The sequence below is a fragment of the Talpa occidentalis genome, unplaced genomic scaffold (genome assembly GCF_014898055.3).
Source record: "Talpa occidentalis isolate TD23 unplaced genomic scaffold, MPIMG_talOcc4v2.1 talOcc4.13, whole genome shotgun sequence".
In the NCBI taxonomy this organism is placed as follows: Eukaryota; Metazoa; Chordata; class Mammalia; order Eulipotyphla; family Talpidae; genus Talpa; species Talpa occidentalis.
In genome coordinates, this window is record NW_023601322.1 from 73,795,803 (window position 1) to 73,810,346 (window position 14,544).

The window sequence follows — 14,544 nt, forward strand, 5'->3', positions numbered from 1 at the left end:
GATTTGGTAGTTGTAAATAGTGCTGCTATGTACATAGATGTAGATAGATCTTTTCGTGTTAAATTTTTCATGTTATTTGAATAGATACCTAATAACAGTGTTGCTGGATCAAATGCTATATTCATTTTTATTTTTTTGAGATAACTCCATGCCGTTTTCCACAAGGGCTGTATCAGTTTACATTCTCACCAACAGTGGATGAGCATTCCTTTTTCACTGCAACCTTGCCAACATTGATTAATTCCATTATATATATGCCGTTCTCATAAGGGAGAGTTGATATCTCAATGTGGTTTTAATTTGCATTTCTCTTATAAATGATGTCGAACATGTTTTCATATATCTGGAAACAATATAGGGGACATCTGAATGTCTTCATTAAAGAAGTGTTTGTTGAGGTCCTTTGCCCATTTTTTAATTGAGTCATTTGTTTCATTGTAAGTACTTTGTGAATTTTGGAAATGTTTTATTTTATATTGTTTTCCCTGATCCCTTGTTTGGGTCCCCTACATTTGTCCTGTAAGTGAAATCATCCAATATTTTTCTTTTTCCTTCTGACTTATTTCACTGTGCATAATCCCTCCCAGTGCCATCCATGTTGCTACAGATGGCATGAGTTTATCTTGATTGCTGAATAGTATTCCATTGTGTATATATACATCTTCTTGATCCAGTCGTCTGTTTTTGGGCATTTAGATTGTTTCAACATCATAGCTATTGTAAATAGTGCTGCAATAAACATAGGCGTGCAGGTTTCCTTTCAAATGAATGTGGAGAGTAACTCTTTGTCAGATGTAAGATATGCAAATTTTTCCCATTCTATACGTTACCTTTTTGTTTTTTTAACGGTTTCTTTTGAGGTATAAAAACGTCTACGTTTGATGTAATCCCACATGCCTTTTTTTTTTTTTTTTTCTTTTGATTCCCTTGCTGCTGGGGTTGTTTTCCCAAATATATCATTATGGAAGATGTTATATAGTTTGTTGCTTATATTTTTTCCAAGTACTTTATGATTTAAGTTCTTATGTCCAGGTATTTAATCCATTTTGAGTCCATTTTTGGACATGGTATTAAATACAGGTCTTGCTTTATTTTTTTTACATGTGGCTATCCATGTTTTCCAGCACCATTTTTTTTTTTTTTGAACATTGCCCCAAATAGAATTGAGTTTATTTTTAAATAACACCATGCTCACCCCTGTTCCCGTCCAACACGAACTGGTTCCTGATGGCACTGCTTTTCCATTCGTCCCTCACCCCCGGCAGTGAAAACTCCAAAGATTTCCCTTTTGCCCCTTTTCCAAACCTCTCTTTCCTAATCAGCAGCAGCGGCACCAACAGCAGCAGGGTGTTACAACGTCTAATTCCCTTTGTGCATCCCCAAGTGCCCATGCGAAAAGGCGATCTATTCTCCACTGCATGGCCGTAATTCCCTTGTCAAAAAGTAGCTGTCCAGATTCATATGGATTTATCTCTGGGCTTTCGGTTCTGTTCCGTCAGTCTCTCTGGCTTTGTCCCAGCACCTTCCTGTTTTGATTACTGTTGCCATGTTGTGTTGAAGTCAAGAAGTGTGAGGCCTCCGTTTTTCTTTTTCTTTTTTTTTTTTTTCCCCTCAAGATTGTTTTGGCTATTTGGGGCCTTTTGTGGTTCCATATAAATTTTATAATTGTTTGTTCTATTTCCTTTGGGGAAAAAAAGGTCATTGGTATTTTGATAGGTATTGCTTTCAATCTGTAAATTGCTTTGGGTAGTATGGCCATTCCCATGATATTCTTCCCACCCATGAGTACAGGATATTTTTCCATTTCTGTGTGTCTTTTATTTCCTTTAATGGCATTTCATATTTTTCATTCTGCACGTTTTCCATCTCCTTCATTAAGTTTATTTCCAGGTATTTCACTCTTTTTGGTGTGATTGTAAATGGAACTGTATTCCTTATTTCTCTTTCCCTGATTTCCTTATTTCCCTTTCTCTGATACAATATTTGCATGTAGAAGTGCCACTGATATTGTGTATTGATTTTTGTAGCCTGCAACCTTATTGTATTCATTTGTTATTTCTAGAAGTGTTTTGTAGAATACTTTTGTTTCTCTAAGTACATTAGCATGCTGTCTGTGAATAATGACAGTTTAACTTCTTTTCCAAGTTGGATCCCTTTTATGTCTTTTTCTTGCCTAATTGCTTCAGCCAGGACTTCCAGGAGTATGTTGGATAACAGCGACAGAGGGGATCCCTATATTGTTCCTGATCTTATTGGAAGCACTTTCAGATTTTCACCATTGAGTGTGATGCTGGCTGTGTTTTGTTGAGAATGTTTGGATCTACATTCAGCAGAGATATCGGTCTATAATTTTCTTTGTACTATCTTTGTTTGGCTTTGGATCAGGGCAGTGTTGGCTTTGTAGATTGTATTGGGGAGATTTCCTCCCTCTTCTATTTTTTTTTTTTTGAAGAGTATGAGTAGGGTAGGTATTAGACCTTTATAGGTTAGGTAGGGCTCTCATGAAGTGATCTGGTCCTGGACTTTTATTCTGGGGAGGCTTTTTATGACTCTTTCAATTTCAACACTTGTGATTGGACTGTTTAGGCTATCTTATTTCATCATGGTTCAATCTTGGGAGGTTGTATGAGTGTATGAATCTGTCCATTTCTTCTAGGTTGTCCAATTTGTTAGCATACAGACTTTTACAACAGGTTCATATGATCCTGTATATTTCGATAATAGCTGCTGTAATTTCACCTCTTTCATTTCCAATTCTGGTGAAGAACTCTTTGTTCCTGGATCTCCTTCCTAAGGTCTTAATACCTGTCATTCTGCCTTTGACCTTCCAGTGGCTCTTCTAGCATTTTTAATATTATTGTTTTGAAGTCTTCATCTATTTCTGTATGCTTTATGCTTGACCCAGATTTTCTGTCTGTCTCATTTCGCTTTTGCATCTGTGTTGAGATGTTTCTTGCTTTGTAGGCATCAGTGTTACCTTACACGCTCTGCGTGGGTGTAGGGGTGGGTTACTAGATATTCAGTTTTGTTTGTCTTCTTAATTTACCTTGGTCTGAGGTGGGGACAGGAAGGGGATCTGGGGCTTTAATGCTCAATCTGTTTGAGGTGTGAAGTTGGTTGCCACTACCTCCTCTTCTTTCATTCCTCAGCAAGCTGTATTCTATACTTATGTTGCCTTAACTACCCCCACCACCACCACCCGCCACGTCCATGCTGCTGCTTTCTGCAGTGCGTCGTAATCTACAATACTTGAGTCCTCTGGTTGGGGGAGGTAGTTCTGGACCCCTAGGCTCACACTCCAGTTACTCTTGGCAGGCGGGCAGTGCTGAGCCTGAGAGTGTGTGGTGGGTGTGCACTAGATGGCACTCAACAGTGGCCATCGCTGCCCCATCGCTATCTCTGTTGGCACTTCTGCAGGCTGCATATCTGCATACCATTTGTCTGCTTTCCCGAGGGATTCGTGAGTTCTCTGCACGTCCATCCCCCTGCTGTTGGGCTTTTTATGGAGTCTGGCCTGGCTAAACCGGGCGTCTCTTTGAGCTCTTCCGAGTGGGGTGTGGAGAGGGAGATTTTGGTGACAGTGCACAGAGTACCCAATCTCCCAGGTCTGTGCCCACAGAGTTCACACTGCTCCAGGTTGTCTCTGCCCCATCGTGGCTTGGGTGGTCAACCCCAGCCCATCCTGGCAGCTGGGAGATCTACTCTACCCCAGTCATGATCCCCGCACTTCCTCCTGCTGCCTCCCTCAAACTACCAGCCTTAGTTTGAGATCTCTGTGGTGAGGCCCTGGGGTTCTATAGAGGATGGAGCAGCAGGATCTTTCTCTATGCAAATATTATTTTCCACCCAGTTTGTCTTTTGTTTTTTTTAGGGAGAGGATTATTCCAACTTCTCCATTCCACCACTTGTGGGTAGAATCCCCCTAATTCTTTAAGGCTATTGTGTCCATATTTATTTTCTCTTCTAGTGGAGTCTGATGTTTCTCATAATTTCCTCGCTTTTCCTTTATCTTGTCCTTTTCTAAATGGGGGATTTGTTCATTTTCTTACTGGATCTAGCCATTGGTGAGTGGTGCCCCCCCCCCCGGTTCTGTCTCTGCTCTTTAATTACAGGTTCCTGACCAAATTTCTACTATCTGTTCATCCTAAACCCTGCTCTTCCCTCTACCAACTGCAGTTTGTAGGGAAGTTTCCTGGATAAGTTCCTGTTTCTTTTCTCGTTGAACGAAAGGAAGTCAGAGAAAGGAGAGCCATTCTGACGTCCTAAGCAGCCCTTCCATTTGCTGCAGTAGAGCCCCATCCACCACCCATCCTCAGTGGTCTGATCTGGGACAAGCACCTTCTGCCACCCCCTGGTCCTCTCCCTCCAGAATGACTGATGAGGAGGAACTGGGCCGCAGCTGTGACATAACCGCTGTCAGGTCTCTGGGTGTGCGGCACGGGGCTCTCGGAAGCCATCTCCAGCCATCCTGATGGTGGGCTCATGACTTTCCAGTTCTCCCTGGGGTTTTTCTCCTCTGCCACCCAACTTTGCCCCACAGGTCAACCAGAGGAAAGACTTGCAACTCAGAGTTGATCAGACTGTTAGCAACCTCCTGGGGCTTTTCATTTGCACAGCCCATTCCCCACAATGAAGCCATGTGGGTTTTCTTCTGTGCCCACTCAAGCACAGGTCACTCATTCTAGGCGCGTGACTGGCACCTTGGCCACCTCCTACATCAGCATTCGAGAGCCGTGCTTTCTCCGTTCCCAAAAAAATCTCTCTCCTAAAGCACTGGGCTGTTTTCTTTCATCAGACAGAACGCGCTTCCAGATAATACTGGGAAAATGTGATTCAGTAGTTCCATCTCTCACCTTTCTAGAAGGTGTGTGATGGCTTTGTTTAGTATATAGGTGCTTTTAAATAAGCTGTCACAAATCTCTTTGGGGAGTGTGTAGAGCAAAACGTATCAGTAAATGAGATCCCTTAATGCCTCTGAAATGATCATTATTTGCTGGGCCCAGAGCTACGCATAGGAGGAGACCCCATAGTCAGTCCTCACTTCTTCCCGGTCCCTCCCCAATAGGGCCTCTCTAAAAAGGCCCTCGCAGTGAGGAGGGTGCTGAAGTCTTGCCCACCCACACTTATCTGATGGGTGGGCCAGGCTACAACCCAGCCCCGAACGTAGCTGCCATGGGCGTGTCAAGAGCCGAGGATGGCGCACACTGCCTCCCAGCCGCGTTCCAGGGGCTGAGAAGTGGGGGAGTAAATAGACAGGTCTGCAAAACCAACAGACCTTCCCAGAGCGGTGATGTAATTAGTAGCCCTGCCAGTCAGTGCCCATAAGTGCTCTGTGAAGCACTTCCTGCAAGAAATTAAGCCCCCGTCCAATGACTTTCCGATAACGGAAATAATATATCTGAATTTTATGCATCCAGAAATAAATTCCAGTAGCTGTTGCTCTTCACATGTAACAGCTGAACAGCATTAAATATTTCAATGTCTTTCTGATCATATTTAGAATAATGATGAAGGCCATGAATTACAGAGTACAAAGCCTGACATGTTTATTGCCTACAATCCACTTTATCGCCCTTTCTTCTGGGACTTGAGTTGCTGAACAGGGTGATTGTGCGCCGCTCACAAAGCATTCCAGGTGGCCTCTCGGGCCCACGTCTCGGGAGCAGGGTCTCAGGGTTGGAGCTCAGGCCCGAGGCCAGGCGGGGGCTGCCTCTCACCGGCGCTGACTCTCTCCGCAGTGCCCCCGGTCATCCGCGTCTACCCAGAGACCCAGGCCCAGGAGCCCGGGGTGGCGGCCAGCCTGAGATGCCACGCAGAGGGCATTCCCATGCCCAGAATCACATGGCTGAAGAATGGCATGGATGTCTCCACCCAGATGTCTAAACAGCTCTCCCTTTTAGGTAAGACCTGCCCTCGGCGTCCGTGTGCTACTCCCACGACCGCACGGTACCATCACCCCGGCACGGGAGAGGCGCGGTGCGGCTTATTTCTAAGTCAGACATACTGGGGGGAAGCAAGTGTCTGCCCAAATGTTTCTGCTGCCCAGGCCCACACAGGTCTGGAGGGCTTTAGCTGCCAGTTGGATCCCAGGTTTCGCTCAGTCAGGGTCAGCTGTCCTAGCCTGCCCGGTACCCGTCGGGGGTGGTGGTTGCCCTCAGCCCTGCCCTGGTGTATTTGACCCGCACGCTCTCGACAGCCCGGGGAAGGGGACCGGAGGGCAGGAGTAGAGGTTCCCACTGAGCAGGCTGCCCTGACCGCTGTCCTCTGCAGCCAATGGGAGCGAGCTGCACATCGGCAGCGTCCGGTACGAAGACACAGGGGCGTACACCTGCATTGCCAAAAACGAAGTGGGAGTGGACGAAGATATCTCCTCGCTCTTCATCGAAGACTCGGCTAGAAAGACCCGTGAGTCCACGCTGGCCTTTATTGCTCAGTGAGCTGACTGGCAGTGGTTGGGGGCAAAGAGAACCCACTGACTGGGGCCACCCCCTCCCATCATGATCTCCTGAAGACAGTGGGAACCCTTACCCTTTCCTGCACAAACTAGGGACGGGGGCCCCAGAGGTGAGCAGGCCTTTCCTGGCCACCTAAACTCTGGAAAATGCAGACAGAGCCCAGGATCCCGGGAAGCTCAACCATCCCAGCCTCAATTCTGCCTCCTACTTTTTGTTCATAAGATTCCACCTCCTCCTACCTGCCCTCCAGTGCTGCCGCGCCACCGTGGCCCAGGAACTGCCCTGGCTCAAGTGCACGGGCATCTCTCCTCCCAAGCCGGTGGGCTGGGTCTGCTCCCCTCGCAGCTGTTGCGTCCCAAGGGGGCCCACGTGTGACTTCATGGACGTCATGTTGGTCACGGGTCTCTCTCCCTCAGGCAAAGATGACGGGTGTAGGAGAATCCTAACTGAAAACCAGCGCTCTCCTGGGAGGGGAGACAGCTGTCTACTCTTTATTACCCAAGAATGTGGCGAGCCCCATTAGCTGATACTGGGGTGTAGCTTCAAAGATGCATCCTGAGACCTAGGAGCATTTGTCTATAGCCAGAGTCCCCCCACCACCCCAAGTCCAGTCACTGGGGCAGCGAGGGTACAGGTTGTATAAATGCAGACTAGACAGAGTCTGGGCATGAAGTGAATGGCACAGTGAAGGCTCTGACATGGCTTTCTTCTTTTTCCTCCTTCCACCATGCTCCCGCTCTCTCAACGCTGCTGCTGCAGTTGCAAACATTCTGTGGCGAGAGGAAGGTACCAGCTCCCTTGTTCTGTGTTGCCTGTGATCGTGAGTGTTCGTGGTGCCCTAATGGGCATCTTTCCATGGGCCACCAGCTTTCCCAGACACCAAGCAGCCTCCCGAGAGGGGTCCATGTGCCACACCGTATGGGGGCGGAGGTTAATGTCAGACCCCAGTGCCAACGCTGAGAAGCAGGCTCCAAACCCACCTGTGTCTTTCATGGACACTAGTCCATGAGTGTTTAAAAATAGGATATTTCCATTTAAAGCTGTTTGAAATCTTCTCTGGGCAACCACTGGGCAGGGCTTCCTGGTCAGAGCTGGCCCGTAAACATTCTTCCAGCAGCTGATTTTGGTGTCAGAATTTTGCAAAGGGTTTGGACAAATGCTGTTTATCTAACAATCTCTAGATTGGGCCAGACAAAAGTGCGGTTTCTGATACTGACCATTTCATATGGTTCCCAGGGTGGGTCGAGGTGGGGGCGGGTCACAGGGGTCATGTACACATGTGTACCCCAACTCTGATTCTGAACAGAGTCTACCAATGCAGAACTGCTATGAGAAAAGACCTTCAGTTCAGGGGGCAGAGGGGCTTCTGAGAAATATTAGAGTAAATGCTGATTTCAGAGTTAAGTGTGAAATCTCCCCCTTTATTTTTTTTTTATTATACAGGAACCGGGGTACAGGCCAGATGTGTGGGAGGGTGAGAGGATTCACCAGAGACAGAGCGGGGAACAGAACAGGCAGACTGACTGAAATATACTGTTGAGGGGAGCAGCGAGGTAGACAAGAGAGGTCTGCCGTGCCATGTGGGTTTCTCCCCAGCCAGAGGGGATCGAACTGGCACTGCAGAGGCTGCGGACAGCTTCACAGTGCAGTGCTCAACTACCAGCACTACCAGGGAGGCCCAATCTCCCCCTTTAAAAAACAGCATTTTCCTGCCCTATTTTTCCTCCATAACTCTGTGGCATGGCCTCTGGCACATGCACACAGATACATCCCCGAGCAATGCCCAGATCCAGCCAGTAAAGCTCACAAAGATGGGAGCAAAACAGGCACAGCCCAGAACACAAGGCTGCTGCCAGCAGGCGCAAAGGAGCTGAGAAGGTGTCATAGCATCAAGGACAGTTGTCCTCAATGCTGCCCAATCCCATGATGCCCACAGAAGGCTTTTGCTCCCCATCTTTGTGGGGTGGTATCTTTCTAAGGTGAGGCTACTGCAAAGGGACTTAAGTTTCAGAAGTCGAGTCCTGCAAAGAATGAGGTGTCCCTGTGGTGTATAAAATGCAGACACAGAGACCCAGGCTCTCACTTAAGACCCACAGCCCCTTAGGGCTGGCAGGTGCCATGCTCATATTGCACAATCCAGTCACCAAAAACGCCGTGCCTGCTAGACACGCAGACCCCTGTGTGCTCAAACTCAGGGCCTGGAGTTAGGAAGGAAAAACAGTGGCAGGCCCCACTGTCCAGGCGCAATAGCAGAAATATGAAGAGAACAGACAAAAGCAAAGAATCCTTTGTGCCCCCTAGAAGCAGCTAAACTCAGACAACTCTCTAGGGGGCTGGGTCATGAAGTCAATTATTTGTTAAACGAATATGTTGAGCCTCACATGCCACTGCTGACTGCAAGCAAGGCCCGTGCTCAGCCCATAGGTAGCCACAGCTGCAAACCCCATGTGGATTCCATTATGCTTTCAATCTTGTGTTGGTACTTCCAGCTATGGATTTTCCAAGGAACCCTGGGAGGCTGTTCTGGTGTCACGGGGTCTTTGATTCCCTTTCCCCTCTAGAAGTGAATGAGGGAAGTGTGCCAGGTGAGAGTGTCAAAGAGGAGGCCCTGCTGTGGGCAAGATAGAGGGGTCAGAGCAAAGACGCATGCCATACCCATCTGCAAATGCTAGGTGCCCTAGGAACCGAGACGAAGTGCTGGAGGGCAGCCATCTTTGCCTGGCTCTTGAGGACAGGCTGCCCAGCACCCCAGGATACCACTGGGGCTATGCAGAACTCCCCAGCTTCTGGGAGTCTGGGTCAAGCTGTTTACAGCGGCAGGAGCCTTCCTGCCTGAGCCCGTCTGCATGGAATCGGGGGGGGGGGGGGGGGGGGGGGGCAGGTAGTACAGGCAGGGCCCTCAGCCTACTGGGAGCCACGGTGCCAGTGCCTCCCAGTCCCCAAGGCCTGAGGCCCAGACAGCTGCCTGCAGAGACAGTAGAAGCAAATGGAAGTGATTCCCATCCTTGTGTTTTCTAACTCACTAAAAATTTCCCCAAGTAGTCGATTAAATCAGTATGCCAGTTTTCTCAGCATGCTAGGAAAGAGTCTTCCACATATTTAATTTTCTTAGACTTTATAGAATTGTTCCACCTTCAGATGAAGGAAGGAGGGCAGGTGGAGGGAGAGCTCTGGACATACTGCTTTGCCTTTATGGAGGGAAAAAGTGTGGGACAGGGCCCAGAACAGGGGTGCAGGGTGTAACTCCGGCTTGGGCACAAAAGCAAGTGTCTACAGACAAGCTCCTCCCTTCTGTGGGCCTCAGTTTCCTTGTTTTATTTAATTATTTTATATATTTTTTATAGCATGTTTCATTTTTGTACAATGTATGCATTTTCATCTTGGTTATAGTCCCCGTGACATTCCCACCCCCCATTCTCCTGTGCACTGTCACCATGGTCCCTTGTGCTCTTCTCACCCTTGGTTGTTTTTTTTAAGATTTATTTATATTATGCATACAAGAACTGGGGTACAGGCCAGAGGTGTGGGGGGTGAGAGGATTCACCAGAGACAGAGTGGGGAACAGAACAGGCAGACTGACAAAATACACTGCTGAGGGGAGCAGCGGGCGAGACAGGAGGTCTGCCACGCTATGTGGGATTCTCCCCGGCCGGCCGGGATGGAACCAGCGCTGTGCTCAACTGCCTGCGCCACCAGGGGAGGCCCCTCACCCCTGTTTTGATCCTACTCCCTTCTCCCCCCCTTGCAGAAATGTCTGTGGTTGATAATTGCCTGTGAATTTTGATTATATTTTTTTTTTCCCTGATCCCTTATGTGGATCCTCTACATTCCTCCAGTAAGTGAGACCATCCGATATTTTTCTTTTTCTTTCTGGCTTATTTCACTGAGCATGGTCCCTTCCAGCTCCATCCATGTTGCTGGTTTCCTTGTTTTAAAGTAAGGGCCAGCTGGTTCCCGGGTCCCTCCTCTGCTAGGATGAAATCCCTCCCCAGAACAGCACAGCTGTGGGGGGGGTGAGGGCAGTGGAAGTACGATCAGGGCACACCCTGCTGCCTGGCATGGAGTTGCCACAGAGAAACCGATGGGCAGAGGCTGCAGTGAGCTCTTATAAAGGAGGGGTTCACCAGGACCCCCACAGGCCTAGACTAATTTTGGACCAGTCTGTTAGCCCCAGCGTTTTTAGGACCCCACACTCTAGAGCTTGACACTATACATAAATGTGTTTATAAAACAAGAGCCTTTGCTTTGGGGGCATTGTCTCTCCCACTCTAACTTGACTAGTGGACAGACACCAACTGGGGAGACTCTGCTGTTCAGAAGAGAAAAGGCAGAACGTAAGCCAGAGCCAGGTCTTTTATCTGAAACCCGCATGGGGGCCAACCTGGATGGCTCAGGGCAGAGGGCTGGCTGTGCGCACGGCCTGGGACTAGAGCCCTCGATCTGCTGGATTGAAGCTCCAGCCTCCCCTGCTCCCCTACACCCTCTACTCCCCTGGCCTCTCCCCACCTTGAGCAGGACTTGCACTTGGGGCCTGCGCGACATGCACCCAACGGCAGCTTGAGTGTGTGCCTGATGGGGAGTCCCCCGTGGGGCGGCTGCGAGCAGGGGCACCACCGCTGTGTGTCCTCCTCCCAGGCCTCAGCGTGGGAAACATGTTCTATGTCTTCTCCGATGACGGCATCATCAGCCTCCACCCCGCGGACTGTGAGATCCAGAGGCACCTCAAGCCCACGGAGAAGATCTTCATGAGCTACGTAAGTGTCTGCGCCAGCGCGGCTTCTCCACCACACAGACACGGTCCTCCAGGCCCGCCTGTCAGCACACGCACTGCTGGATTGCCTCAGCCCACTGGCCCCTGAGGGGTGCTTCCAGATGCGCCCCAGGGCTAAGGAAGGGAGACAGGAGGTTGAGAGCTTAACTCATTCCTTCGTTGGGTGGTTGCGGCACACAGGAACCCGAGGGGCGGGCCAGGGTGCACAGGTGGGTTCCCGGCCCCCACAGGGGAATGGAGACAGCTGTGCAGACAGGACATGGGGACAGGACAGCGCGGGCATGCTGCGGAGACAGGCCTCCCCAGGCCCAGGGCCACAGAGTGAGAGAAGGGTCCCTGGGCAGCGCGAGGGTGGATGTTGAAGAACGTGGAGGAGATGCCGGGACTGTGGAGAACAGGGAGGCAGATACTCAGGGAACTGCAAACGTGGGGCGGGCCCATGAGGATGAGAGCAGGCAAGCGCCCTGGGTACTGACGACACCCTCACAGCTCTGGGAAGCCCTGACAGTTTGAGGAGGCACAGCCAGTGGCTTTAGGACAGCGGCGCCTCGCGACGACCAGGAGGGCTGGACTGCAGCACAGGCGTGGGTGAGGAGGCTGCCGTGACAGCCCGGGGCGAGAGGGGGGTGGTGGGTAAGCCGGGGCCTAGGAAGAACTGAGGAGGTTTCGTAGCCGCTCACAGCAGAGAGCAGCAGGTAACCTGACAACCCAAGAGTCTTGCCTAGGAGGAAGAGAGTGTCTTCCTCGGGGGAGTGGTGAAGGGGACAACTGCTCCTCAGCACTGCACCAGGGTTGTCCTAGGAGCCAGGCCAGGGCTGAGTGCGGGGGCGGGGTGGGGTGGGGGGGCAGACAGGAGCAGGGCAGGTAGCTCCCCATCAAGCAGATGAGGTCAGCCTCTGATGTGCAGTGTGAGGCGACCACAGCACATGTGCACAGAAACCCCAGTGGGGAGCAGAGGGCCAGGGTGCTCTGGCAGGCCCAAGGAAGACTTGTCAGGAAGCTGGCGAACACAGGAAAGGTTGTGTTTAGAAAGGAGCGGACTCCCCTCCGGTGTGACAATGCTCAGTGGCCCTCCGGGAAGCTGCGCAGAGAGCATGAAATAGGCAGGCCAAAGCACCTGCAGTGCTAGGAGCAAAGGCGAGGCCAGGTGGAAGAGGCAACGTGACTTGTCCTGGGCGCCGGCCGTGGAGATGGCTGCTGGTGAGTGTATGTGTGGAAACACAAGCTTCTTCAGCTGGCATCACCCTCAGCCCCTACTGCCGGCGTGCTGGCGCTCAGGCTTGGGTGCCGGGCATGTCCTGAGACTGAGTCCTGGATTTCGTAATCCAGGATCCTGTCACTTCTCCATTCCCCTCCCTCCTGCTGCTCAGCAGCCACCCCATCCACCTGTGGCAGGGGCAGAGTTAGACTTGGGTATTATTTTTGTTCCCAGAGAAGTGGACATCTCCTATGACAGTGGAGAATATATGACCCCCCACAGTTCGGTAACTTGCTTTGACAGTCCAGGGGTGCCTGACAAGATAGGGTGAGGAGGGTCTCAGGATCTGCGTCTATGAGGGAGGGAAAGACCAGAAAGTTCACGGCCATCAGTGTCCTTCAGGCTTCTAGCCTGTCAGAGCTTGCATGGCTGTGTCTGCAGGCCCGCGGGAATCATTCGCCGCCGTGGAGGGGATGATGCACACCTGCACCACGAGAAACACGGGGGTGGAGGTGGGGGCTTAGTAACGGGGGTGTCAGAAAGACCCACTTTCCGGGCTTGGCGGGTGAGGATTTTATAAAGAATGTAGAACAGTGGACCTTGCCCTAGACTGGTGTCTGAGAGGGGCTCATTTTAGGATTGGGTGGCTCACTCGTGAAGTAATCGGTAAAGAGGCACCCGCTTAGCAGAGAGGCCCGCGTTTGCTACTTTGTGGGGGCGCGTGGCCTTGCTTTTTGTCTCAACTCATCATAGCGCCAAAGATGGTTTACAGATTTCTGCCCAAGAGGAGACGATGGTGTCGCTGCTGCTTTCTCCTAAGCGCTGTCCACCCGAACAACACGCTCTGTAGACGGGCGGGGTATTAAAAAAGTGATGCAGACGCATGAAATAATACAGCTAGCAGTGAGGAAACGGGTATTTGCCACTGTCAGCACGTCTCACAGCCGCCTGGCCTTCTTTCCCACGTCCTGGGGGGGGGGGCGCCAGGGAGGGCGAGGGGGGACAGGGGAGCGTGGAGAGGAAGGAAGGAAGGGGAGAGGCTGGGGGAGGCGGGGACAGGGAAGCAGGGAGCAAGGGCAGGGGAGGGACGGAAGGGAGGAGGGCCAGGAGCAGGTAAGGAAGGGCAGGGGGAAGGGGAGCTGAGGCTGGAGGAAGGAGGGTGGGCAGGAAGAAGGGAGGATGGGCATGGGGGGAGGGGAGAGAAGAAAGGGAGGGGAGGGCCGAGGGGAGAGGAAGCCGGGGAAGAACTGTAGTGGAGGGAAGAGGAGGGCAAAAGCGGGGGAGGGAGGAGTGGCCGGGAAGAAGCAAGCAGAGGGGGTGGAATAAATGGGGGAGGGAAGAATGGAGGAAGGAGAGGATGTGGGAAGGGGAGGGGAACAAGGGGTGGGGAAGAATGGGTGGGGTAGGAGGGAAGGCAGGGGGGAGAAGGGGTAGAGGGGAGGGAGGGAAGAAGTGAGGAAGGGGTGGGAGGGGGAGGGAGGAGAGGAAGTGAACCAAGGGAGGGGTGAGGACCAGAAGGGGGGACAGGGGAGGGGGAAAGAGGCAGAGGGTGAGAAGGGGTGTGGCAGGAAGGGCAAGGTGCAAGGGGAGGGGACAGAGAGGAGGGAAGGGTGGGGAGGAAGGGGCGGGGCAGAGGGAGAAAAGGTCAGCAGGGAAGGGAGGGGGTGGGATGGGAGGGGGAGGGGACAGAGGAAGAGGGAGGAAGGGCAGGGGAAGAATCAAGGGGAGAAGGTGCTACAGGGCAGCCCCATCCAAAACGGGGTGCCTGACTGTGGGTCCTCACCCGGCGCTTAAAAGGGACTTAATACCCCGCTGCAGGCACACACAAAAGGTTCATAAAAGGTTTATTCACAAGGGAAGGGGAATTGAGGAAATGTGCACCTCAGGGAGAAAAGTGGGAGACAAAGTCTTAAATGCTGCGTCCTACGGGATCCACCGACCTGGAAGCCCAAATGGCCCTCTGAGAGCTGGTCACGAGCCGTGAAGCCAGGAGGGGAGCGACAGAGCGAGAGACACCAAGGCCCACGTGTCTGGTTTGATACCCAACCTGGCTGCTTCACTCCACCCTCAGGTCCCAGCCACCTTCCCTTGGGTGGTGACGGGATGTGTCTTTCCCAAGG

General features: G+C 51.4%; 1 protein-coding gene across 3 annotated transcripts in view; it reads left to right on the plus strand.

The window, feature by feature from the left end:
* FSTL4 (follistatin like 4) overlaps positions 1–14,544 on the plus strand; it is a 672,816-nt gene that overhangs the window by 638,590 nt on the left and 19,682 nt on the right. For all 3 annotated transcript variants that reach the window (XM_054694402.1, XM_054694403.1, XM_054694401.1), the window contains 4 exons: positions 5,739–5,900; positions 6,271–6,405; positions 7,215–7,241; positions 11,091–11,209. In XM_054694402.1, the coding sequence (XP_054550377.1) occupies positions 5,739–5,900; positions 6,271–6,405; positions 7,215–7,241; positions 11,091–11,209 (443 nt within the window). The remainder of the gene's footprint in view (positions 1–5,738; positions 5,901–6,270; positions 6,406–7,214; positions 7,242–11,090; positions 11,210–14,544) is intronic.